This window comes from Penicillium daleae, assembly GCF_028827525.1.
Source record: "Penicillium daleae strain IBT 16125 chromosome Unknown utg000009l_segment0_segment0, whole genome shotgun sequence".
Classification (NCBI taxonomy): Eukaryota; Fungi; Ascomycota; class Eurotiomycetes; order Eurotiales; family Aspergillaceae; genus Penicillium; species Penicillium daleae.
The window spans coordinates 3510069-3536867 of NW_026623157.1; the positions used below are offsets into that span (position 1 = coordinate 3510069).

The window sequence follows — 26799 nt, forward strand, 5'->3', positions numbered from 1 at the left end:
CTGCTATATCAAAATCGGCACGGATTTCAGAGAGGTTAGTGATAAAATCATATCTTATAAGAAAAATATTGATTTAATAGTAGGACTTTTAAAAAATACTTCTCTATAATTCTATCTACTATAGTCAAGAGGCAATCTTATATACGAAGTATGAAATATGTTATATCAGGAGAGTACTATAAGAGAGTCAGGGTTAACCTGTTATATTAACAACATAGCCACAAACAAACACTATACTCTTCTGATATTAGTAAAAAGGGCAAACTGAAAGTACTCGAGCAAGTTGTCTTTCAGGTTAACACTCCAACCTTTTACACGAGGCTTTTCCACTATAGGTCCCTATTTGCAGCTATACAAAGTGAGTTGCTTGATGATATACGAACACGTACCGTGTAGTCATCATACCTACTCGAATTCGCCGCCTTGTTTCCATATAAATCACCAGATACTTTACGAGAAACCGTGGATTAGCGTTAGCAAATTATTTCCACTCTACGCACGCCTCCTATAAAGACATCATTCCCCGGTCGGATACATTACGAGCCTTTTAGAGGGAGTTCTGTTAGCGATGATTTAATCACGTCGTATTGTTCGGGTAATCAAATTCGCGAGTATCAACGGGCCTTAGTTCGACTTTTCCTAGGTCACTAGATTAGAGGATTCTCGATAGGTTCTATTAAAGGAGACTTCGAGTTGATTGGTTTAAGTCGGGATACTTTTCTGATGATTCATAAAGCTTTCCTGAAGGCGGGTCTAGCAAGTTTAGTGATCAAATTCGCTGGAATTACTGTCACCAAGCCGGTGAATATAACTAACATAGTTTAGTTAGTGATTAGTGTTATGGCATTGAACAGTTAGGCAAGCCTCAAATCCCTGTTATGACTTTGAGAGATTTAAATCCCATTATAAGGTTCCGTTCCTGTTTGGTCTCATTTACAGATCAGCGGTCTGATAATTAGCCAATCGGTTGACAACTTTGTACATTCTCTTATGTTTTCTAGTATTATATTGAATAAGAACAAGCTTCCGTTCTTTTGCCTTCCTCTAATGCAACCATCTGGATCCAGAAGTATCGTTCTTTTCATGAAGACTTTCGAATTCATCAAACGGCTTAATTGTGCAGGTCATCCCACAGTAGTTGACGAATAGAGTTGGAAGAATAATTATTTCTGCATAAATACTTGAGTATAATAGTCGTGTTCTTTGGGATATGTCATTTATCGGGATTAGGTTTCTTATCCTTCCTAGAGTCATAGTCAGTTCCACTCGGCAGGAGTACTCCATTTCGCCCGAGGTATCTTCTTTCTTGTGTTTGCGTTCTTTGCTGCCTTCCTCATAAATCTTCTTCGCCCGAGCTTTCTTCTCGACTATTTCTCATTAGGTTAGGTCTGGTCTTCGTTTCTACCTTGGATTTCCTCTTTGCATCTTTCGCTGGTCTAGCATGCGCCTTCTTCTTGCCCTTGGCCTTCTTCACGGACTCCGCCTCTGCCTCGGTAAAATATGTTTTCAACACTAATGAATATCGACTACTGTAACGTAGGTACCGACCGTCTCCTAAGGGATGTAGATACAGGTTTTTAAGTCATTCTACGTCAACGACGAGAGGACATTCCTTCTTGATTCCAAGTCGGACCGAGATTTCTACTACAATAGAATTGCTAATCTGAAATTTAGATTGTGAGATTACTTACTTGCACTCACCAATATCACGTCTGTCCAGTACAAATATAAATTAACATCTTGTCCACGTTGATTACTCGCCATTCCGGGTATGTCCTTTGAGGTTGCCATACGGACTAAGATGTGAATATCGAAAACATCAATTATTCAGATCAAGCGACCCGCAGACAAACAGTGTACTTCTCATTACAGTTAAACGTTAAACATTATGGCTCTTTTTGAATATTAGTAAGACATATCCGAATTCTAGAATGCCAAGGTACTGTCAATTTAAATTAAGTAGCCCGCACAAATACGATAGCATATCTTCACGTTAAATGATTCTTTTCCTCATATAGGGACACCACCGTGACTACTCGATTACCACTTCTAATGTTTCCGTACGTATTTATGATTTGGCCAGCAAGGAAGATAAGAGACAATTTATCGTAATATGGATAAAGGCTAACATTAGTCTCTATCAATCCTATATTAGGACATTCACCAATCATAGCCTTGAGAATCAACCTCCGAGATAGGTTGACCACCTTAACACCACATCCTTCTCAACTTATTAATTAATCTACAAATTCTAGGTCCAGGAGGTAAATTGTCCCATTTTTTTCACGATGCCTCTTGACTCCTGTCCTTTAGAAATTATTTTGCTTATTACGAGCTGCTTTATATCGATCAAAGACTTATTTTCTCTCCTACGCGCAAACCGCAAACTGTATAATATTCTCATCGATGCGCTCTACAAGAAGAACATCAAATCGGATAGAGGGTCTGCAATTGTATGGTACGTGAAGCACGGGAACGAAGTTAGGGTACGAAAGATGCTAGCGGCGGGCGCGAACGTCTAGTCACAACCGATAGCACTTCTTGATGCTGTCGAGCACAAGAATATTTGTATAGTACGAATCCTGCTTAAATATAGAGCTTTACCGGACGCATCAGACCTACGCTCTAAGAGGCCCTTGATATTAGCGACTAAAGGTCGTAGTGATATAGCAATTACCAAGTTGCTCTTGGACTATAGTGCTAGCGTCAATTCTGTTCTACTTGACAAATACTCTCTACTTCTTGAGGCTTTCCGGTCGAACCAGGAATCTAAAGTTATGCTACTACTATGATATAGTGCAGATCCACGCATCTTAGACCGCCGAAACTCCACTAATCTTTTACACGTCGTAGCTACAAGCAATGCTACTCCTAAAATTCTAAAACAGCTTATAGATACGGGCGTTGATATAAATTCCTAAGATAACTAGGGAAGGACCCCTCTTTAGCTAGCAGCATCTCACTTATATACACGCGCCGTACGTATACTACTCTCTTATAGGGCTAATATAGACTTGATAAATACGAACTACTACTAGGACGGATAGACGGCCCTATTTTTCGCCGTAAAAAAACCGCGAAATACTAAAGCTAACAACAAGACAATCATCAGAACCCTAGTACTACACGGTGCCAACGTAGAATCCAAAAACGCTGTGCAGTAGATACCTTTGCTCTACGCAATCTCCCAAGGATCCGATAAACCAGCAAAAGCCCTTCTAGAATACGGTACTAATATTATAGCAAGAAATTCAAATGATAAATCTGTGCTTTATTTGGCTTTTACATCAGGAAGACTGAGTCTAGATATAACTACGTGGCTTGTGGACAGTGGAGCCAAGATCAACTAGATCGGTGGCAAGAGAAAAGAGACGCCATTAAAACTCGAGTAGTCGATTGGTAAGGGTTCTGGTGAATTCGGGAGGATGAATATAGATTAATTCAGAGTGTCAATCTATTGGATTAATTATCCATTATTACGGTGAATCCGGCTCTTCTTTCATGATGGATCCATTTGGTCAATTAGGTAAAACCCAACGGCTAATTTCGACAAATTCGGAGAGTCAATTTCGGTCAATACTAGACACTAAGTATGGCGGACCATTTTGGATGGATTCAGGTCCTAGGTCAGTCTATGTTGACTATACGGACCTTCCTCGAATAGGTCCAGAGCAGCACATTTTAGCCAGTTCGTTATATCGAAATTATTCGCAATATGCTGCCGAGTAGCTATTCGCGAGGTTACTTATCAATAGAAGCAATAGAAACACAGGGAACCACTCGGGTCTCCCCAAGCTGCTACCCAGCAGAGTAGTCAGAAGTTAAACAGATTATTTAAGTAGACTGATTATCTGATCGATTGTATTTTCGTCCATCTTCAGATACAAAATTGCCAAGAAATCATTAGCGGATCGGTTTATAACGGAAAGATACAGGTTTTACACTTACGTCTGCGGTTTGTATCTTACGGGAAATGTGGCTTCGCGTATTGTGTTTGTGGCTGTGCTGCGATACTGTACCTCTATACTACATCCGTAATTACTTTTCATCCCGATCCAGTTTCTTGAATGAAACTAAGGCAGTGCCGCTAGCCAGTCATCAATATAAGAGTCCAAGATCTGATTGAAGATTCACGCCTGGCATACCTCAAGAGAGACGTGCAATACAAGTACTAATATAACTATACTACGCAAATTGACGAAAGCAACGGACCGTAACTGTCTCTACTTGAATTTGAACTGCGTATACCTGGGCGTTAGTCTAGAAACGTATCGACATACATAAAGAGCACTGCTAAATAGTAAAACGGTGGACTGAATAAGAGGAATTAATTGTAAGAATGATCCATATCAGGGCTTCTCGGGCGTTCCGCATTAGTTAGAAATTGTATAGGGAGCAAGTCGCCGCGCAAATCACCCGTCGCAGATCGAGTACGGAAACCAAAGGAAAGAACGATGATAATAACTCTGCTAATCTCAAATATATCGTTCTCTCCACGAGAACGTAAAAGGGATCTAGCCTCTATATATAGCGCCGTCGTAGACGATCAATTCAGCTTCTTCTAGCATGCCATTTTCCATATTCTGCGAGATCTGATCTTCTCTTGGAAAGCGGGCTTCTTGTCCCCGTCGCAATTCGTAAAACTCGGACAACAATTCATCGTATATCTGTCGCTAACAGATAATCCTAGTGCCGTGCCCTCTCATCTCGCAAGCAATCCGTTCGACTACCCTTTCCTTGATTTAATAGGCTTGTTGCTATTCGTTCGTTTTTATCATCGCTGATAATAATTCATTTTCTTTGGCAACTAAAGGAGTCTAATCACGGTTAGAGATAGCCCCTAACTCGGGCAAGATATGAATACTAGTGCAGTTTCTCAGTCAGTCCACCCGTACAAAGTCAGGGAGTTTAGAAGTTCAACATACACCGCAGAGACCTCTATTAGCGTGATCATAGTACTTCCCAAGACTTGTAGCCGTTCGCCCAAAATTCGGGATTCGATGCCCTCCGGGTCATAAAAACCGTCCTAATCTAAGTAGTACAACGAGTCATTGAGTGGGTGTTTTCTTCTCTCTTCGAATTCCTCCTAGTATCTTGCACAGGCGGTTTAGTTGCTCTAAACTGCTGCTCGAAGTTGATGCTGAGCTTTAAGGCTGAGTTTGCAGGTACCTGGTTTGTTAAATGCTGCCGTAAAGGTTTCAAGGATATTGCCAAGATAAAAAGGCATTGAAGGGCTTTATTTTCGTGCTTAACCGATTCTAGTCGTCTCAGTAGAGCAATAGCGCTATCACGTGTTGCGATAGCCGCATCTACATTAGAGATATCCGCCTTTATAAATTCAGCTATAATAATTAAAAGCCTAGATAAATGTAAGATAACGCTTCTCAATAATCTGAGGTAGAATGTAGTATAGTACCTGAATAGAGTTCTTGACTTAGTCAGTTTTCTAATTAGGGTAGGGGGTCTGATACGGTAATTTGAGGGCTAGAATCCTTAACTTTATATCATCTTAATCTTCCATTTTTGGCACACTTTAGGGGCAGTAAAATAGCTCGACATCCTAGGAGCTCAAAAAATTCTGAGCAACTAAACCAAAGATAGCTTATAGCGTAGCAGAGTAGGACAGGGACCCCAGGTTCCCAGGAGCAATGTAATCGGAACAGTAATACTCGGTCCAAAAGAGATTGCAAGAATAGGATTCTGACACATGCACTCAGAGGTAGGACTTAGCACTCACGCATTAGACAGTTCTTCTCTAGCGGACGATTACTCAGGGCAAGCTATTCTAGTTTAGAGCAGACTCGTCCAAATGTATCAAGACTAATACTATCATGAGAGGCCCATAGTAGAGCCAGTAGACGAAGGGTTCCTAGGAGCATGTAGTCTAATTGATAGTGTGATTAACTAATAGGCTCCATTGTGATGCAATGAATAGCAGCAAGCGTCCAGGACGGAATATCAAATTGTTGATGCCAGTGCTTTTCTGATTTTGTGGATACGACTAGCATGTTCACGTTTTATTGAGTGCTGGTCAGGCCACGTGCTCAGTGAGTGGATCAGACCTGCTCAGCGAGCTGATCAGAGTGCTTACGTAATGCACTCTGGTCAGATCAGAGGGCTCAGAGACGTGCTCAGATCTACTCAGTGAGCAAAAGCGGCGAGAGTATGAGCACCAAAACGGAACGGGAAAGCCAAGACCTGGCATAGGAAATCCGGTCGGTAGAATCTAAGTAGTATAGTTCTTAAGACTCTAGTAAACCTTAAGATTTAAGATCGAGTATTTAGGTTAATAATAGATAATATATTAAATAATAAGATATTAACTTACTTAACTACTAATAACGATGACACGGTGAATGGGAGGCCAGAAACGGCCGCTTTTGACGCCGTTTTAGGCCGCTCGCTCACCGACGCGGTCTTGGCGTCACGTGTGCCAAAGCCCACGGTCGACCCTCAAGACGTCTTTCTGACCGCTTTCTAAGAACCCCCCCCCCCCAAAAACAGAGCCTCGGTTTCATCGACTGACTACCTATGATCACGAGCCCCAAAATCTATATAGTACAACGGTGGGTGGAGTGGCATTGGGATATGTCTGAATCTATCCAGCAGCGCTCATCCAAGCGTCAGCGTCCTAAAGTTCCTCTGGATCAACGCAAACGAATTGTTAAAGCCTGCACCTCTTGCCGTCTACGCAAGCGGCGATGCATACTGGGGTCTTTAGACAGATGTCGGAATTGTAGAAACAGCAACCTGACTTGCATCTTTGAGGAGGATCAGGATAGATCATCTCCATCGGCATCTCAGTAAGTATAGGAAACCACCTTTCCCTTTATTGTGATACGATCTAAATCCTCGCAGCCAAACTAGCATTGACCATAAGGATGTTGTGGCACGGTTTAACAAGTCATATCCAGAGATTGGTCTGAAAGCACACCATTCTTCTTTCCTCCTGGAGATACTTATGGACTCGGGCCTAAATTCTGGGGAGGAGGGGTCTTCAAAGAAGGGCTGTGCGTTTTGCCATACTGCTAGACACCCATCGCCTCATGGGTCTACACCCACCTCTGAAAACTCTCACCCCAAAGAGGAAGCGCGAACACCTAGTATGGCAAGGATTGGCTCAAAATTTGTACTCTCTCTGACTAACAACCTAGCTGAAGGTGATGATATGTTGGCGCATAGAGATTTTCTCGCGTATGCCACTGCAGCAGTTTCCCAATCTAAGAAACCGGAATTCACAGAGGATGCTGTATGTTATATGGCAATGGATTCCGTTCTGGAGGCCTTTTCTGACCGCTAATTGATTCTCTCAACCAGACTTCTTTTTACCCGACTGATGAACCATATTACGGAGATGTGGACGTCCTCATAGAACGGATATTGGAAGATTTTCCTTCTCGAGCCGGGGCCGAAGCTCTTATTTCAGCTTTCTTTTTTTACGCTGAGGCGAACTGGTACTATTTCGATGAACCCTCATTTAGAGACCAGTTATTCGGATTATACGATAGTGGGCTCTCACCGACTTTGACCAGTCCTAAGTTCATCTGTTTGGCCTTGGCAGTCTTCGCCATGGGAAGCCAGTTTGTTCATCTCTACCAGGCTGATCATCTGAACAATTCAGAAAACATGACTGCGGCCCAGATAGGAATTCCAGGGACGAGGTATTTCCAGCATGCGCAGAAACTTGTACCTCACATAGTAGCCTCTCCGTCCTTGGAAGGCCTGCTGAGCTGTCTACTACTTGCCTTATATGTTCTACCAATTCATAACACTAACACCTGCTACACCTATCTCGGTCTTTCATTACGCATCGCGATCTGCCTCGGCCTTCACCGAAAGTCAGCAAGCTCAGATCTATCCCCGACACTTTCAGAAGTCCGCAATCGTATTTTCTGGACTATATACAGTATTGAAAGGTATGAATCTTTGTCTAGTCCTTGAGTCTAAGTTTCCCCTTATTGAAATTCCAGACGGGTTGCTCTCTCTCTTGGCTACCCCGAGACGCTTCAGAGCAAGGATATCGACTGCCCTTTCCCCCGGAGACGGCCTGACCTGGATACTCTATTTTCATTCAGAGCTGAAAGACTGCTGGCATATACAAAATTAACTCTATTACTCAACCGGACAATTTGCTCAAGGTTAGAAGCGAATCATGATTTCGATGAAGGCAGCACACCCTACTCAAGTAGCGTACTAACTCTTTCAACAGGACCTTGGATAACTGTTCGAGAGATATCCGAAGTCAACTTTTGTCTTGGAAGGCGGCCCTACCAGCTCAATTGACAACACTGAATGATACCTCTTTGCGACTAAACGTCCATTTACAGCTTCACTACTCTATGGTATGGATCTATATCGGTCGCGCTGCCTTGATCGATAGGGTACGAAGCTTTCTTAGCAAGACAGAGTCCAGTAAAAGTGACTATGGGACCAGCAAGGAATGTCATAAATTATCAGATTCTTGCGTTGAACATGCTGCGCAGATAATTGACCTAATTGATCTGCTCAGAACTCGCGGGCAACTGGGTCGTTTTTCTCACACTGATTTCCATACCTGCAGTTCCGCAGCCGTTATCGTTCTCCTGGAAAGTATCCTGTACCCACGTCTCACATCATACTCGAAAGTCAGAATGGCAATGGATGCTTTGCGATACATGGCCACTGGCAGCGACTTTGCGAAAAATAGCCTTAAGTATGTCAACGACTTCCAGGTGGCTGTCAACAAGGCTTTGGCATCAATGTACCGCCGAGACCATGGAACATCCTGCTCTATGAGGGTCTCAGACTCACTAGGGTTTGGAGACTTGCCAAAAAGCCGAGACACTTTCATGCAATCATCAATGAAGCCTTTTCACCCGCCCGATTCGAACTCCTTGGAATCACATCCAGGGGCTGATACTGAAGACGGGGACCTCTCGTATCATCAATGTGACGAAGGAATGCCCAGAATGGCCTTCTTTGATGACATAGAGACTGCCCTTGAGAATTGTTCATTTACAGAATTGCACCTACTTGGGTTTGACAGTCTTTACTCGAGCCAGGTATTAAATTGGGACAACGTGGGTGCATAGTGAGCAGGCAGCACAGCGAATGGGCCACCTTCTACCACAACACCCCATTTTCAATCTTCCTTTGTAATTTCTCTGGCAAAATACAAGGAACCAACTAGCAATGAAAATAGAGTACTTTGTGCTATCCAGGCTCTTGAAAGAGCAACAATCTAAACATCCGATCAATTACCAAGATCTACAATGTTAAGTCGTACAACGCCACAGTCAAATCAACAGCGGACAATCTCGATGCGGCAAGACTGGACACAATGCACTTGCCTGTCACGAAATAAAAAGATGTCGGATGTATACAGTTTTGAGCAAATTCAGTGCATTATATGTATTGCGTTTAGATTATGATTGTGAATAACCGTACGCTGGTGGATATACGGCCTGTTCGCTAGGCTGGCCCGATCTCGATGCACACATTTTATCTGTTTCTAAACAGAAGTATATCCAGCTCAGTTTGAGAAACGTCATTTTCTTGATCACCTTAAACTACACTGATTGATATTTGTCTCCACATTTCATAATCCATATCCATTCGATACTTCGAACATGCTCAACGGGCAGCGAAATAGATCAAAGAGTGTATCGGAAATGCTTGTCTTGTTTGTCAGTCAAATCCTTTCCAGCTATGTCAGCCACATGCTCGGCGATATCCACCTCGACTATATATCGACGCTTGTTCTCGTAAACACACGAAAACCAATATACTGACACGGTTGGAATGAACACAATCCAGCTAACAAGAGCCAACACGAGGCCACTGCGATACCTGGGTGCATATTCAGTGTTCCAGAGCAATGGTCCACAAATGGCACCAACAGCGTAGCCAGCGAAAAATAGAGCATTAACAATAGATTTTTTTGTGTTTCCACGAATATTGGAGGCGTTTAAACTGAGCAAAATCGAGAAGATATTTGAGATGACAGAGGCCTATAGAAAGAAATGATGGAGTTAGCCAACCCTAGCAGGAAGCTTTAAGTCCTGTAATTTACATACCAACCATGATGCAACAATCATGCCCCAACCCGCTGACAAGGGAAGCACAAAGAGCAGAATAATTCCAGTGAGTGGGACTATTGTGAGCCCAATTGCAATGGCACACCGACGATTCGGCCATAGGTAGCAGAGAAAAATCCCGACCCATATGAAGATAATCTGAACTGCACCCGTGGGTGATGTGTACAGCATGGTTTCAAAATTAGAGTATCCCAGATAGTATATAATAAGTGAAGCAAACTGCCGTCCAAATGCTGTCAACAATTGTATACGATCCAGTTCCATTGAAGAAATGCACACTTACCGCAATAACTGGCGCAGGTAGTGTCATGAGGACACCAAACAGGAAGCTCAGATAGGTCCTGATATCTGTTACCGCTTCTTCCAATTGTGGAATGGAGAAATCTGTCTGGTCGCCCCCTTCAGTTTCTGTTTGCATTCTCTGTGTTGCTATCTGTCGCTCCTGAGGGTCGAGAAACCACGCTGTTTCGGGACCAGCTGGCATCAAGAAGAAAAATAGAATGCCAAGAAAGGCCGTAAGAGCACCACAGATGATGAACATAGCCTTCCATTGGGCAATGGCCATTTTCTGGTGACCGAGACCATACATCATCAAAGCGCCGACGATCTGAGCCAGCCCATTGCAGCTGATCCATAAACTAGATTTCCAGAATTGTTAGTCGGATAAGGGAAGGTTAACATTGGTTTCATGCAAGATTTCCTACCCAATGCGCAATGGATGCTCCTTCTTCTTATACCAAATACTGGTGAGAGTCACAAAGGCAGGCGAGACGGCACCTTCAGCCAATCCTAGGGCAAATCGAGCACCCATGAAGGAACGGAAAGTCGTTGCGGCTGCCAGACACTATTTACTCATATTCAATTAGTCCTAGAGCGCGTGTATGGGTCTACGTATGGATCTCACCATGCAGATGCCACCCCATAGGATCCTTGACTCAGTCAGTTTTTGCCGATGTTTGTATGGAAACTTCAAGCTTACACTATGACAGCAACAAATTTCGCAAGAGGCAAGCGGCTCATCAGGTACATGGCCGGGAACTCTGCCACCAGTTGCCCAACGTAAAAAATAGACCCCAACCAAGAGAACTGAGTTCCGTGAAGTTGTAACTCTTCCATCATCCCAAATACACCAGCATAACTGAGGCTCTGCTTGTCGAGGTCTAAAAGGCGGGACATCAGCAGGGCTCCCCGGGGAGGCAGTTTGGGTTCTTAGTCTTGTAAATTTAGACACCAAGGTATAAAACTACTTACACTGAGAGAAGAAGACTAAACACATCTTAGTATCTCACTGTTAGCATGGCGTTACTTATAATACCATGTAAAAGGCATGGTTGCTTACCAATGGCAGGACTACACAATCAATCTTCCTTCTCACGCGTTTTTCATCCTCAGGATCAATCAAGGCTGTTAACGTCCCCGATTGAAGACCAGCCTTTGACTCGTCTTCCTTCGGTATCATATCTGTGGTTTCGGTTTTTGCTTGGTTCTGCATGGTTAATTGACGGGCTCAATGATATTTTAAATTCGCAATATTTGAGGAACCAGCAAGATAAAGGGGCATGGTCATGTTCAACAGCTTTTATACATATCTACCTACCAAAACTAGCGTGTCTCCCCGGACCCCGCGTTCGGTATAATCCCAACTGTAAAGACCCGGCCTGTTGGCTGCGTGGGGTGCCAGTTCTATGGAAAAAAGGCTATCTGGGCCAATGATGGTTAAAATCGTAGAGCGCTGCTGGTTCAATTTCCCGATGACCAATAAAAGAGGATAGAATAGGCTCTATGCTAGATTGGCGTGGCATAAGGCTGCGGGTACTCGTACCCGCAGCCTCAAGCCAGTTGCCGCCGAAGGGATGTTGATATGCGGGAACTGTTCCCGCAGCTTCACCTTTTGCTGAAACGGCGATCCTTGGCACAGAGAATGCTTTCAGCTAGGCTAGTAATCTGTCTCTTGCTTAAGTAGTTGCTCCTCCCCAGCACTTCATGTTTCATTTGCGCTCACCTTATTGGAGATTACCTTTTCCTACAATTTCTTTACTTATCACGATCGCAAGCATGTCAGTTGCTCAGTCCGACCTTCAACATATTGTGAAGCCATGGATTCCAGGTCCACAGCGGACGTACATCTTTACATCTGCCAACCTAATCGACCCTGTCTCCGGAAAAGTCATCGAAAACGCCACCATAAAACTTTCCAATGGCTTTGTATCGTCGATTGATACCACGGGGAGAGAGGTTGTTGACAATGTTGACTGCAATGCTGTGCAGATCGATATGAAGGGTAAATACATCAGTCCGGGCCTGATTGACTGCCATGTCCACATATCTGCAGTCCCTGGATCATTGAACCTTCGGGACATGAAGGAAATGAGCAACAATCAGAGTGTTCTACGGCAACCGAGCGTTTGCAAGTCCATGTTGGACCGTGGGTTCACGACTGTGAGAGACTGCGGAGGGGCGTCTCTTGCACTGAAAGAATCAATCCAGGAAGGTGTCATCTCCGGTCCGAGGCTATTTATTGCTGGACATGCCCTCTCTCAGACAGGGGGCCATGGAGATCGTCGGCAACAACACGATCCTAACGAATGCTGTGCGGGGCATGTAAATGGAATTGGTCGCATAGTGGATGGGGTGGATCAGTGTCTGAAATATACCCGTGAGGAGCTGAGACAAGGCTCCGACTTTATCAAAATCATGGGAGGTGGTGGGGTTGCTAGTCCAACGGACCAGGTACAACACCTTCAATTCTCCGATGAGGAAATAAAAGCGATTGTCACAGTGGCCAACAATGCGGGGACATACGTTACCAGCCATGCGTATACGCCGCAAGCGATCCAGCAGGCCATTAGGCAGGGAGTCAAAGGGATTGAACATGGCAATCTCATCGATGAAAAAACGGCAATGATGATGAAGGACTACGGCGTCTTTCTTACCCCCACTTTGGTAACTTATGCGACCATGGCTGCTCCTGAGTTTAGCGGATTCCTTCCCTCGGTCTCTGCGAAGAAGAACCGCGAAGTCTTGGACAAAGGCTTGCATGGTCTGGGGCTCGCCAGTAAGGTTGGTGTGGATATCTGCTTTGGAACGGATCTATTAGGGCCCTTGCATTACGCCCAGAGTAAAGAGTTCGCCATTCGGAGCACTGTGCAGTCAACGTTGGAAATTCTTCGAAGCGCTACTACCACTCCTGCCCGGATGCTGGGACAGGATAGCTTCCTCGGTCAGGTTGCGCCTGGGTTTGCCGCTGACTTGCTCATCTTAAACGCGAACCCTTTGGATGATATCACTGTGTTTGATCGGCCTGATGACCATTTGCTGGCAACTATCAAGGAAGGTCGTGTCGTGACTTCACGTTGGAATGTATTGGAGGTCGAAGCAAGCCCTCTGCCAAAGATTGAATAAATCAACTGGATGAGGCAAATCAAGTCAAAAGAAAGTAGAAATGAAACCTTTGATTGTAAAAAATCTAAACCAGTTTGGCCTAATTAGTAGAGCTAAGATCCATCTTAGGACAAAGTCATTTGTTACAGAATCGCAATTCTCTTTTGATTTGCTTGCCGCGTCCGATAATAAAAGTCTGCCAGCGTAGAATTAGTAAGGGAAAGCTGTTTGACTTCCCAATTGCCAAGGTACTTCACGATGCCGAAGATTATTTGTGTAGGAATCAATTCCATATTGTTTAACCAATCGATTTCAGCCGTATTAGAATCTTTCTGGAGGTTCGGGAGGTGATGCTCGGGGACAGAAGGAAAGCGGGGGCAGAGAGGATGCGGATTCGGGCAGGCGGTGGGATGAGAGCCGTTTCTGGCCCCCGCTCACCGTGTCAAACAATACTAAGTCTTATCTAGTAATATAGCTATTATCTGAACTCTATATCTTATTTATATTATCTAGGGTAGACCCTCCACGAGGAACCCAATGTTTCAGGGTGTCCCAAAAACAAATGATACGTGATAGTTGGCAAGACAAGCATTGAAATTAAGCTATCGATGATCTCGAAAATCCGCCGATATTCTGGTCGAATCGAAACAGTGCGAGCGTCCACGCCGAGGATAGCCCGATGAAGCCCACTCTGCTAGGCAGCCGTAGATACAGACCACAGCAGACGATTCACTAGACGTTGCAAACGATAGTATGATAGATTCACGAGCTGTATATCAAAAATTCTTGAAGTTGGGAATTCCAGGGCCATGGTTGAGGGTTTTATTACAATCAATACTCAAGAAAGAGCACCTACATCCACGTTTGCCGCTGCTGATAGGCGTTATTCAACAGTGCCAACTTTATACACGTAATCTTTTCTGTGCATAGCTTCTGGAATCGAATTTCCGATTATTGTCTCTCGCTCTCAAACATACCGATGATTGTTTTATTCGCAACCTTGGTAGCGAGTTCCAGCAGTGCCCGGTCGAAACCCTCTTCATCCACTCTGGAGAGCACATCCTTATACAAGAGCATCCCAAAAATCCTGACAGGCTGGCCTTTAATTTCATATCTCGAGAAAATTAAGAGTTGTCTTTGAAATTTATCTAGCCGGGTAGTTGGGATGCTGATAGAATGGCGGGTTGAGACTCATCTTTGGATCCGGATTCATCATTTATACGCATTTCCGGATGGTGGATGGCTTTCAGTTCCTTTACTCCCTGTTCCCGGATGAGCCGAGTTATTATCCACAGCATAAGAAGGCTTTCAGTATTCCCATCTTTCTGCAGGTGACTCCGGTGTCCATTATGCTGCATAGGTACTGAGTGTAACAGATAAAGTCATGTGTATTATCGGGAATCATGTATATATGGAAAGTATGCAAACTCTCTAAAGCCCCTTGCCAAACAACTCCTCCCCCACCTCCTTAAGCAGCGGTTCCTTGTGCAAAGCCGGAATCCGAGCCTTAGCAGCAACAGTCTCTCTAACACTCATTGCACGACAAAGATCAATCAACATCCCCTCAACAGGCGCCTCATAAACAAACAGTCCAAGTGCAAACAAAAGACCATGTAGAGCCTCAGGACTCGAGTCCTCCCGCGAAACAGCCTCCAACAACGACGCTGTCAATTCGACCTGGTCTTCTTCCGGGAGCCGATCAGGATGTCCGTCGAAACGGGCATTATGATTGAATGCGGCGAGGTTGTATGCGAATGAAGCGGCGACCACGCGGAGGTTAGCGTGTGAGTCTAGAAGAGAGTTTGTTGCGAGTTGGAGGCAGGTTTCCCGAAGGAGGGAAGAGGGCGAGGCAAGTTGGTCTGGGTAGAGGGGGGTGCTGAAGAGGTTGCATGCGAGCTGAAGGGCGACGATGCGGAGGTTGTAGGGGCACGAGGAGAGATCTTCTTGGGAGAGGGGGCGAGGAGAGTGAGGAGGGTGGCATGGTTGGTTTCTTCGGCGAAGTAGCCGCTCACGCGGGGGTCAAGGAATAGGAGGCGGATCAGGTCGACGACAGCAAAGTGACTGTCGCTGGGAAGAGTGGTGTAGGTTGATTGCAAAGTCGTAGCGAAGGCGTGGAGATCGGGGACTCGAATATCTGCCGCGGGCGTGTTGCCGTTGCTCGTAGAATGACGAAGTTTGACGAATTCTATGACTGGTGCGACGCCCGAGGCCTCCTTGAATGCCGCTGGGAGTTTCTGCACGAGCTTTTCCAATGGTGGAACCTTCTTGTACATGACGAAGTTGGTAATGTTTCGCTGTAGACTTGGAAGGCGTAGGTTCCGGTGAGGATGAGGGGGATTTGCCTGCTCAAAAAGCATACGAACTCTGCCCTTGAGCTGGGCCGGATTGGCACCACTCCATTGATCTTGTTTCTGACCCTTGAGAAAGGTCATGAAGGTTGGCGTTGCGCGCACGTTATATTTCATGCTCACGTCGTAGGCTGAGCCGATATCCACCTTGATCAGCCTTCCGTGTTCACCGACTTCCTCTGCGAGCTCGTCATACGTTGGATAGACGATTTTGCAGGGCGGACACGTCGATGAAGTGAAGAAAATTACAGCGCAAGAGTTTGATGCAGCTCTTAATTCGCTCTCCAACTGGGACAAATTGCTGACGTTCCGAACTCTGCCAAGTATCGGTGGAGCCGGCCCCATTGATGGGGGCGCCGTAGGAGCCCGAGGAGGTATCGTTGCTGCGGGCTGGGCACTTGGCCCAGGAACGGGGCCCATGCCAGTGCCCTGTGTCACACCTTTGAGAGCGGCCTCGATTTGAGGCTTCATCATTTGACCAAAGGGGGTCTCCAAGAAGGTGCGAGGCAGATTTATGATATGCTCTGGGATACTTTTTCCCACAAGAAACATGGCAAAGTCTTGTGTAAAGTTATTGCAATTGTGAAGGAACAGATCGTAGGACTGCAACGTGTCAGATCCAGAGGATTATCACCCGAGTGGATTCTGGTGATGACAGACCTCTGGGGGATATATAGTGGCTAGGGAGCCAAGATATTCTTCAATGACCTCGCTGGGGAGTTCTGTCTTCCCCATATGGATCTTCTCCATCGGCTGTCCATGGTGAGTACTGCCAGGTGCGGCTGTCTGGATGCCTTGACCAAAGTAGTACTCAACTCCACTGATGACCAGCGAGGTGTGATAGATAGCATCTATCTGTGTACCTGTCAAAGGTTGCGAGTACTGATCACCATTTTCATGTAAGAACAGGCTTCTTCTTGGGCACTTGGTTGATTTCGCGACACGCGGGAAGATCACTTACCACTCGCGCAAGACCCTGTTGGACCATTTAGCCAGGCTGTGACCGATCAGAGTGAAGGGGGAACTTGCCTTGGATAGGTCATAGACGTAAAGATCAACATCCATGGTGACGGTGAGTGTTATTCAAGTTCGAGAATACCAGAACTGGTACGAGTCCCTGTGCTCGCCTTGATATGCGCCAGGGCTTGGGCAGGCACCAGGCGGATCACGTCAGCAGCACAAGCTCTTTCGGAAGCCTTCGACTAACTTCTTCTCTTTGAGCCTCGGAATTCATCAACGTTCACAGAAGTAGACTTGGAATGACCTTTCTCGTTGGATAGAGTAGTACGCATGGTCATTGGTCATTTAAGAAAAGAAATGCAAACCTCTGTGTTTCGAAAGTTAAGATTCTGTCTGTCGCGATAGCGAGTATAAAGCTAACCAACGTCATTGATCAGTGTCAGGATGTAGATAAAACAGTCTGCTCGCTTTGGATTTGTTGGCCGTTCCTAGGCAGGCCGTTAAATCTGCTCTGTAATTTCCATCGAATTCAATGTCTCTAGGCACCCAAAGTAGAAGGTGAAAGTTGTATCTAACCCATCAATGGCACTGTAGAAATCCCCAGCCAATCCGCGCCTCCGCACCTCCGCACCTCCCTAACTTTCGTGATCGTCATCTTGATCTCGCAGCTACAACTCCACCAAACCCAACACCCACAACCAGCTGCGCATCCCTCTCCTGGGCTAAGATCATGGTATTTACATCCACTACTACCTATTCTGAGAATCACAGAACCCCCGCGACTAACATTCTTCCCGCACAGCCGCCCAAGAGGCGCGGAGCACCCGCCAGCTCCTCCACCACCACCGCCCCGAGGCGCACGCGCTCCAAGCTCGCAAAAGAGAACGACATCACCGCCGAAGAAGAAAACGAAATTAAAGAAGTCTTCCAACTCTTCGCCGATGCGAACGAGGATTTCCCCGCCGAAAAAGACGGCGTCCTGCCGCGTGAGGACGTCCGCAAAGCCATGGTGTACGCTACATCCTACCGGCCTCTCTTAAACCTACTACAAGCATAATGCAATATACCCTCTGCGTATATACATTTACTAATCTCTTCCTACATGCAGAGCCCTCGGCGTCCCACCCACCGACTCCCCCGAACTCGCCGACATCCTCTCCGCCATCGACCCAACCTCCACCGGCTACGTCCCCTACAACGCCTTTGTCTCCGCCGTCGCAGCCAAGCTGCGCTCACAAGATGATGATGCCCGAGCCGCGGAGGTCGACACTGCATACCAGCTATTCACGCGGGGTTCAAACGGGCCGATCTCCTTGAGCCATTTGCGCCGCATTACCCGGGATCTGAAGGAGGATTCTGTCGATGATAATTTGCTCAAGGATATGATTCTCGAGGCGAATGGGGGTGCTGGGTTGAGTTCTGGTGTGACGCTGGAACAGTTTCATGATGTTATGGTTCGGGCGGGTGTTTTCAAGGTGTGAATTGGTGTCTGGCGTTTGGGCATGGCCAGGTGATGGATGAGGACCCTTTTTGTTAAAGGAGTCTTGTTTTTGTTCGTGTACATCGATGATAGGTGTATCTTGGGTTGCTTGAAATTTGTTTGGGTGTGATATATGGGCTATATGTGGCGTTGGTGACTCCGGGTTTGCGGCGTTGATACTTGCATAGCGCTGAAAATACATTCCTAATTTAATCGTTTACTCAATGTTTCGTGCACTTTAAAGCCAATAATAATAGTCAGAAGAGAGGAATTCTCTTCCGAGAGTCTATCTAAGTACGGGAGAAAAAAAACCTGGAGACATGGCCCATTGAATAACCGTTGTTGCATTGTAGATACATGCTGTCCTCTGTGCGAATCATGCGGAGTAGCGACAAAAAAAAAGGAGATTAAGTCTGGTAGTCGAGAAAGAAAAGGCTCCGGAGAGCAAGAACACACTCAAAAAAAAGCAAAAAAAAAGAAAGGGGAGGACAGCAGAAGATAAGACCCGCGCATCAACTATCAAATTCCTCCGAAAAGAACCCTGCAATCCGTGTCATGCCCAGGAGTGGTGGCGAAATAGAGAAGAAATCATGATGTGGTGAATGTTACATTTACTGGTAGCATGTTAGCACATGAAGCAGCGTCACAAATAGTCGAAATACTTACAGAGATCTCAGCCATGCCGGTGTCCTCACCGTTGGCGGCCTGAGGAGCAGCGCCGCTGGCAGGGGCAGCACCGGCGGCGGGGGCATTCTCGTTGCTGAAGTAGTCGACCATCTCGGCATCGAGCTCCTCAACGGTCTTGGGCTTACCACGGCCCGGGAGGCGGCCACGGCCACCACGAGCAGCACCACGGCCGCCGCGACCCTTGGCTTTGTTACTGGCGGGCTTAGGAGCGGTCGCAGGCTTGGGCTGGGACTTCTGACTGTCGAGGGGGTCAGGTTGGATACTTGAAGAACTGGCGACAGAGGAACGACTTACACAACACGTTCAGCCAGAGGCTTAGGGGCAGGAACGGGCGGGGCGTGGGAGGCGTCGAAGACGACTTCGATCTGTTTCAATTATCAGCATAAATTCAAAAGCTTCTGGAGCCACTGTCGGTCTCACCTTCATGGGGCGGCCGTCGACGTGGAGTCCATTGAGCTCCTTGGCAGCCTTCAGAGCAGTGTCGGCCTTGTTGAAGATGATCGAAGCAATGCCACGGCTGGTGCCGTTCTGGTTGTAGGTGAGCATCACCCTCTTGACGGGACCTGCGGATTTGGCAAAGTATTCCTATAGCGAGAACAGGGAGGATCAGTATTTTTGCCTGGAATCTCAAGCTGGAGTCAAATGTGGTCGGATGGTCGAGTGAAACAACGGCGACAGCGCGAAACCAAAACGAAGAGTAATCCGGGGGTGAATGAGCATCAGCGAGCACACAGCGGCGATAGAGCATCATGTCGAGTCAATCCTCCCCAAGCGTATACACCAGCACCATATGTAACAAATGCACAAAAGCATATCTAGCCTCGCCCACACCACTGTATCCGTTCCATCTTGCCGCAAGGTATCTCTCACAACAACATAATACACTTCTATTTTCCATGGACCACCAGGGTAGTGATAAGTCTTCGAACGAGGGAAAGGCAGGTCCGGAAAGCGTAGCTAATGCATGCCCACACATTTTGCATTGCAGCTGACACAGACACCCTTCAAGTTCTCGTAATCACTCTTGGGTGAGACGTTCTTGATGCCGATCACTCGGCCTCACTGGGACGGGGTATCACCCCCTGAAACAGTGAGTACCCCTCGGAAAATTGTCTCAAGGACGCGCCTTTGCGCGGATTCAAGTGGGTTTGCCTTAGAAACCCAAAGTCCACAAATTTGCTGATGCGCGCTCGCTGATGCTCGTCCGAAGCTCACAACACCAAAAAGGATATGGTTGAGAGAGGTCTCAAACATGTAATTGGGCCAGAGGTGTAATCTCAACCTCCGAGCCTTGGCTCCATACTGACAGAGTCACGCAGGTGAATCCCCTACAGCCGAGTAGGAATGGACACGAGCAGGGAACATCTCGTCACAATACAACGGCAGAGCTCAACTTCCCACTTCTGGAATGCCAGCCAGAGAGTGTTTTGTTTTCGCAGAAGCATAGGGAAGGAGCATCTTTGCCTGGGCCTCAAACACCGAGTGACTACCACACCAAGGATGGGGGTATGAGGAAGATGACAAGAGTCGTGAACGCGTGTCGACGTTGTTGGCACCTCGAGGGGTTCGAAACAAAGATGGCGATCAAAGCCAAGGCGTAAGCCTGTAGCTCAACATACCTTGATATTGCCCTCAGACACATCGGAAGGCTGGCAACGGAGTTAGTGGATGCGCGGTCGAAGGCCAGGCAGGTGAGAGGAAAGAGGAACTTACCAGTCCGCTCACGATGATCTTGCTGGAAGCAGTCGGGGCGACGGGGGTGGGGTGGACGACCTTGGCCGCAGCCTTGGTGGCCTTGGAAGCCTTGTGGACTCCCCCGACCGAAGCCTTTGCGGCACCACGGCGACCAGCACCGCGGCGGCGAGCGTTCTGGCGACGGTTGCCGACGAGATCGTCGAGAGACTTGTCGAGATTGGCAGACATTCTGGAAGAGCTTGTGTGGCTGGAAGAGATGAGCAAAGCTGGCGTTTTGCGATCACAAGCTGACAAGTCGCGAGAAGAACGCGTGGTCGATGGCTACGATATGCGCCACGAGTGGACAGTGTTGAGAGGTGAAGAAAGTGTCGTGATCGAAGTTGATCGAGAGGTTGTCCCAAGAAGAAGAAAGGGAAAACCAGGAGGTGACAGATGGGGGGGGAGTGATGAGGCGCGGGAAAGGATGGAAGCGGAGGGAAAGGGAGAGGAAGAGGCAGCGATGGGTCAGACCGGACTAGTCTGTTTTGGGAAGTCGGGCACCACCCGGGTTTTGCATGTTTGCATCGAGGCTCATGAATGAGATCGTTGTTCAATGTGCACTTTCCAAGGCAACAATACAATGAGACAATCCTGCCTCACGATGGTGCCTGCATGTCTTTCAGCCAAGCGTTTTACTTGTTGAATCATTGTTCGGGTACTGATGTTATACCAAAATTCAGCAGCGGCGAACACAGCCCCAGGCTACATCGCCCCCAATTTATAGCCTTCCGAGTCATGCAGGCTGCCTGCTGCAACCCGGGTCAACCTCAAGGACAAGCCCAATAGAATTTCATACAAACGGGGTAGAATTACTAGTTTCATTCTATGTAGGCCGCGCGAATAACGACTATGGAAATGACAGCCCGCCAACTCCGTCCCAAAAGCAGAAAGGCTCAATGCCAATAACAAAGGCCATATAATGTGGTTGCAGAATATAAATGACGCTTTCAAACAAGTTGCAGACATAAGACATGAACAGGTCAGCAAGATACACTAGCTCTTGAGAGCCTCCAGACGGTCGCGCATCTGCGAAAGTGTCGCCTCCTGGTCCTCGAACTCCTCCTCGGGCTCGGCGGCAACGGGAGTCTCGTCCACGGGCTGAGCAACAGGGTTGGCAGGGGCCTGTGAGAGCTTGCCCTGTAAGATCTCTTGCAGGATCTTGTCCACTTCCTCCTCAGCCTCGTCGAGTTCTTCTTCAAGTAACGAATCATCAGGCAAGGCCTCGTCCACGTATTCCTCGATAATTCCCGCTTTGACGAGCTCGGTCGAGAGCTGATGCATTGTAGAGGTAAGCTCCGGCATGCGTACCAACACGTTCACGTCTTTCATGATCGCCGTAGACTTTTGAAGACTGCCTTGGATCTTCCGAACCTGGAACGCTTCATTGACCTGCATGCCGACACTTTGTAGCTGAGCCCGGCTTGTAGAGAGGCGAGTGGCCTGTTTCCGAATTCGCACAAGCTCCCTCGCAAATGTCTTGGTCTCGCTCATCGCTTGTTTGGCTTGGGAGGGGTTGCGCTCTGCGCGCCGGGAGGCATTGATGATATACTGGCGAGTCTTGTTGTCTAAGGTTTTGAGTTGATTGAGGTCGCGATCAAGTTGTCGTGTATTTTGGCGAATGAGAGCATTACATTTCCTCATCTTAACATGACCAGTTAGCGGGGTCTTCCGTGGCTACACCTTGGTATTTGTCGAGGGCTGCATGGCTTACCTGGGCCTGAGGGTCTGGCCCAAAGAAGACAGCCTTGATAGTCTCCATAGTGACGAGAGTGACTGGAGTTCTGAAAGGACGAGAAATGGGTATTGAGGGCAATTCGGTGAGTTGGAGGCGCTGGGCAGAGGCTCAATCAAGAATCAGGATGAGGAGCGGTGTTGTAGATGAGACGAATGACAGCGCGCATTCTCCGAGTGACAGTAGGGAGGTGACAATAATATACTTATTTCAAACACGCTTGTGGAGTCCAGGATATAAGACAAGGTGCCCTAGAGACCCTGACTGCTCACTTGGGTCTTATCAGTATCGCGATGCCTGCTGCAAGAGGGGGGACTTTCGCTTAGTCAGGTCAGTGGCGTCCACCTCCTACTACTGCCACAACTGAACTGAACTGCGGTCCCTCCTTGCAGCCTCAGGCCACACACAGAACAAACCAGGCAAACCACGGGGTTCCAGTAGATTCTAACAGGTGAATGCGGTACAAGATGCTCCAGCCTGAGCTACTCCTCCTCTCCCTCCCCTGCCACACTATCTTCTTCATCGCTTTTTAAGCTTCTTCTCTTTACTCCATCTTCCACTCTTCCCGCTTTACCCCCCATTTCCCTTCACTATAGACACCATGGCCAACACCATCCACCCCGAAGGTAAGTTATGATCAGCTCGCCTTCCCCGCTCTGTCCCAAACGCCTGGTCATGCACATTTTGCAACGAACTGCGACGACATTTCCAGATGCTCTGGGTCCTGATAGACTATGACTTTGCTTCAATTCATACATGAAAGATTTTTGATGCACACCGCTAACCAGGGATGTTCCTTGATTTTCAGTTACATGGGCTCAGCGCTCCTCCGATTCCGACCCGGAGCGGAACTACCTCTACGTGAACCTCAAGACCCCCGACGTCCCCAGGGCTGATGCCAAGCTGAGCATCACTGCTTCCAATGTCTCTTTCACCGGCACTTCTGGCAAGGGTGTCACATACTCCGTCTCCCTGGACCTCTACGCCGAGATCGACCCCGAGAACAGCAAGGTCAACCACACCGACCGTGAGGTTGAGCTGGTCCTGCGCAAGAAGGAGCTCAAGCTCGAGTACTGGCCCCGTCTGCTGAAGGACTCTAAGAAGGTCCACTTCCTCAAGACTGACTTCGACAAGGTAAGCTTCGTCGTTCCTGTTACTCATTGCTGGTGGGGGCGGGACGAGAATGCGGCTCGCTAACTTGGATACAGTGGGTCGATGAGGATGAGCAGGATGAGGCTGCTGAGGATGACTATGCCAACAACTTCGGTGGCTTCGGCGGCGACGATGCCGGTGGCCTGAGCAACATCGACTTCTCCAAGCTCGGCGGCATGGGCGGTGCTGGTGGCATGCCCGACCTGGAGTGCTCTTGCTGGTGCTGCTGGCGGTGCTGAGGGCGCCGAGGGTGAGGAGGAGGACGACGTAAGTGATATCCCACCATCCTTACATACCATGCGGCCTTCATAGATGCGGTACTAACGTCGGACAACAGGATGACCTTCCCGAGCTCGAGGAGGCTGATGGCAAGTCCAAGATCCAGGAGGTTTCTTAAATATTGTGAACTGTTATTACCCTTTTCTACGGAATCTTTGATGACCAGAAATGAAAAATCTGGGTGCTGAGGCGCCTGCGGACCGGTGAGCCGGGGATCTACTGGATTTCTTTTTCCTGGGGAGTTCCCCTTTTGTCTGTAGAGCCAAGCACCACAGCCTGGCTTGTTGAGCCATTGCACCTCGTTGAAATGCTTTTTAAGACACGAGGTATAATTTTAGGGAACCCTTTGACGAATGAAAGCAGTGGCCATGAACCTTACTTGGATCGCAGTAGACAGTCAATAGCAGCCCTAGGGAATCCACGTAAAACTTTGTCTCGAACGGGAGGTAGGATATGTAGCGTAGACCTAGACCGGGTGGTTCGGCAACTTTTCCTCTATGAAATCACCGTTAGCGATTCCCAGATACTCCAAACATTCTTCCTCTATTGTTGACGCCATTTGTCCGGCCAACCTTATGCTGATCAGCCGCATGGCCAGCGGGAGGCCTTCTTAAGAGCCCAGCGATGACGCAAAGGGTCGCTCTCCAGCCGGACGCAGCACTCTAGCAGGCCGGGGCATGACATCTTGAAGGAATATTTCCAGACCACTTGACATCTAGAATAACTCGATATTCTCATCATCCGTACTGCGCTTCGCTCGATTCCTTATCCTATACCCAAGCCTACGCCCAGTTGTCGACCGTTTGGGTATACTCGGCGGGCAACGGGCGGTCATTGGCTGATCAAAGATTGTGCCGCCACACTCACCCCTCGAATTTGTGGAGGGCTTCATCTTTCAACTCTTTCACTCTCCGTCCTACCTTTTCAACTTCCGACCTATTTTCCTCCTCCCCTCTTCGAGATACCCCCGTCTACCATCCGGGAATTCCCTGTCTCTCTTTCAGGTTGCATTGGCGTTTTTTTCTCTCGCCTTGACTCGACTATCCCTGCGATCGGGCACATCTCACATTTTTATCCCACCTCGAGCCTGTCCGGCGTGACCTACCACACCCGCCAACATGCCGCCCAAAAAGCCCGATGCGGTTAAGAAGAAGAAGGCCACTGTCGATGACAAGGTATGTCATATCCTATGCCGAAAGACTCTACAATTGCTCGGCCTGCTAACCTTCCAATTCTCCCCATAGACATTTGGCATGAAGAATGTACGTCTATTCCTGGAACGCCCTCACGCGCACCGGAAATCACCCCGCCTCCAAAACGACAATCACTAATCTCGACCAACAGAAAAAAGGCGGTGCCGCCAAGAAACAGATTCAGCAAATGCAGGCCATGGCTAAATCCAACAAGGATCCCGAAGCCAAGCGCAAGGAAGCTGAGAAGGAAAAGCGCGAGGCCGAGAAGAAGGCCGAGGAGTTGGCCAAGAAGGAGGCCGCAGAGCTGTTCAAGCCCGTTCAGGCACAGAAGGTTCCCTTCGGTGTCGACCCGAAGACCGTGCTGTGCATGTTCCACAAGAAGGGCGGTTGTGAGAAGGGCAAGAAGTGCAAGTTCAGTCACGATTTGAACATTGAGCGCAAGGCGGCCAAGAAGGATCTTTACACCGACTCGCGTGACGCTGACGAAGATGGCGAGGAAAAGAAGAAGGCCGATACTATGGATAACTGGGACGAGGAGAAGCTGCGCAGTGTTGTGCTCAGCAAGCAAGGTAACCCACGGACGACGACCGATAAGGTCTGCAAGTACTTTATTGAGGCAGTGGAGAACCAGAAGTATGGTTGGTTCTGGGTCTGTCCAAACGGAGGCGATAAGTGCATGTATAAGCACAGCTTGCCCCCAGGGTATGTGGTTATCTCAAATGCTCATTGTATCTGGTTTATATACTAATAACTTGAACAGATTCATCCTGAAGACCAAGGAGCAGAGGGCAGCTGAAAAGGCCCTCATGGACAAGTCGCCATTGAACACCCTTACCCTGGAAGATTGGCTGGAGTCGGAGCGGCACAAGCTGACCGGTACCTTGACGCCGGTGAACCCAGAGACATTCGCCAAATGGAAGAAGGAGCGCCTGGACAAGAAGGCCGCCGAGGTGGAGGCACAGAAGGCCAAGGAGGCTACTGGTCGTGCGATGTTCGAGAGTGGAGACTGGAAAGCTGAGGAGGAAGATAGCAGCGATGAAGAGGATGAGGGCGAGGACGAGGACGACGCCTGGAACTTGGCCGCCCTGCGGAGAGAGACTGAGAGGCTAAGTGAGCAAAAGGAGCAAGAGCGATTGGCCAAGCTCACCGGATTGGAAGTCCCCCAATCAAGTGATGATGCTATTGCGCAGGAGGTTGCTGGTTGAGCGCTTAAACGCTCCCGCGAAGATTGTTTCGTGGGTCTCTAGGATCTGTTTCCTTTTGGGTCTTCCAGGAATCGACTTCACTGGTATGATTCCTCTCTCTAATGGGTTCAGATATCCAGCGACGAGTGATCGCTGTCATGGCGTGTCGCCCGATCCTGCATCTTGAGATGTACGGACGGACGCTCGCCCTGAGTGACCTCGTTGTATTCTCAGAGACCCGACCCACTGTCTGGTTCGATTCTCTTCTACATCCGGGTATTTGATAGACCTGGATTGTGGATAGAGAAGATGGAGTAGCTGTTGGTAGAAGGCGGCAGGGTCTGAGAGGATCCTGTGTTCATGAGACGGAAGATTTAACGACTGATATCATTATATGGCAGCCTGCTTTTGGTAGCAAAAAGTTCGTTCATTCCCAGTATTTTTCAATCTCAATAGGATATGATTCCCACCAACTTCCAACTCATGACCTATCTATGCACCCCACTTGTGCCCCGAGTTTCTAGCAAGGTTTACAGAGCCACTAGACCAGTACTACATTCTCTGGGGAGTGCTTACAATGCGACTAGTGGAAA

At 47.8% G+C, this 26799-nt stretch overlaps 8 protein-coding genes across 8 annotated transcripts; 4 read left to right on the forward strand and 4 right to left on the reverse strand.

Annotated features, from left to right (window-relative positions):
- Positions 1 to 9632: 9632 nt before the first annotated feature.
- N7458_012417 (MFS general substrate transporter) lies at positions 9633 to 11568 on the reverse strand (the record flags this gene model as incomplete). The annotated part of the gene is made up of 8 exons (XM_056915799.1): positions 9633 to 9989; positions 10056 to 10295; positions 10360 to 10714; positions 10781 to 10920; positions 10981 to 11005; positions 11056 to 11236; positions 11328 to 11352; positions 11416 to 11568. The coding sequence occupies 8 exons, from the start codon at positions 11566 to 11568 to the stop codon at positions 9633 to 9635; spliced, it is 1476 nt and encodes a 491-aa protein (XP_056760553.1).
- Positions 11569 to 12131: 563 nt separating this feature from the next.
- N7458_012418 (metal-dependent hydrolase family protein) lies at positions 12132 to 13478 on the forward strand (the record flags this gene model as incomplete). Its single annotated transcript, XM_056915800.1, has 1 exon — positions 12132 to 13478. The coding sequence occupies one exon, from the start codon at positions 12132 to 12134 to the stop codon at positions 13476 to 13478; it is 1347 nt and encodes a 448-aa protein (XP_056760554.1).
- Positions 13479 to 14888: 1410 nt separating this feature from the next.
- On the reverse strand, positions 14889 to 16793 carry N7458_012419 (bifunctional C97 family peptidase/thioredoxin family protein; the record flags this gene model as incomplete). Its single annotated transcript, XM_056915801.1, has 4 exons — positions 14889 to 15316; positions 15388 to 16408; positions 16466 to 16660; positions 16767 to 16793. The coding sequence occupies 4 exons, from the start codon at positions 16791 to 16793 to the stop codon at positions 14889 to 14891; spliced, it is 1671 nt and encodes a 556-aa protein (XP_056760555.1).
- A 702-nt stretch (positions 16794 to 17495) lies between these two features.
- N7458_012420 (EF-hand superfamily Ca2+-modulated protein) lies at positions 17496 to 18246 on the forward strand (the record flags this gene model as incomplete). The annotated part of the gene is made up of 3 exons (XM_056915802.1): positions 17496 to 17498; positions 17568 to 17776; positions 17874 to 18246. 3 exons carry the CDS (start codon positions 17496 to 17498, stop codon positions 18244 to 18246), a joined length of 585 nt encoding a protein of 194 aa, XP_056760556.1.
- A 610-nt stretch (positions 18247 to 18856) lies between these two features.
- N7458_012421 (putative RNA annealing protein Yra1) lies at positions 18857 to 20855 on the reverse strand (the record flags this gene model as incomplete). Its single annotated transcript, XM_056915803.1, has 6 exons — positions 18857 to 18859; positions 18912 to 19170; positions 19227 to 19297; positions 19353 to 19517; positions 20552 to 20581; positions 20646 to 20855. The coding sequence occupies 6 exons, from the start codon at positions 20853 to 20855 to the stop codon at positions 18857 to 18859; spliced, it is 738 nt and encodes a 245-aa protein (XP_056760557.1).
- Positions 20856 to 21659: 804 nt separating this feature from the next.
- Positions 21660 to 22425, reverse strand: N7458_012422 (ESCRT-III subunit protein VPS24; the record flags this gene model as incomplete). Its single annotated transcript, XM_056915804.1, has 2 exons — positions 21660 to 22307; positions 22378 to 22425. 2 exons carry the CDS (start codon positions 22423 to 22425, stop codon positions 21660 to 21662), a joined length of 696 nt encoding a protein of 231 aa, XP_056760558.1.
- A 574-nt stretch (positions 22426 to 22999) lies between these two features.
- On the forward strand, positions 23000 to 23947 carry wos2 (Hsp90 cochaperone SBA1; the record flags this gene model as incomplete). The annotated part of the gene is made up of 4 exons (XM_056915805.1): positions 23000 to 23024; positions 23207 to 23532; positions 23607 to 23758; positions 23863 to 23947. 4 exons carry the CDS (start codon positions 23000 to 23002, stop codon positions 23945 to 23947), a joined length of 588 nt encoding a protein of 195 aa, XP_056760559.1.
- A 1000-nt stretch (positions 23948 to 24947) lies between these two features.
- On the forward strand, positions 24948 to 26227 carry N7458_012424 (translation machinery-associated protein TMA46; the record flags this gene model as incomplete). Its single annotated transcript, XM_056915806.1, has 4 exons — positions 24948 to 25004; positions 25074 to 25091; positions 25174 to 25724; positions 25783 to 26227. 4 exons carry the CDS (start codon positions 24948 to 24950, stop codon positions 26225 to 26227), a joined length of 1071 nt encoding a protein of 356 aa, XP_056760560.1.
- Positions 26228 to 26799: the final 572 nt, after the last annotated feature.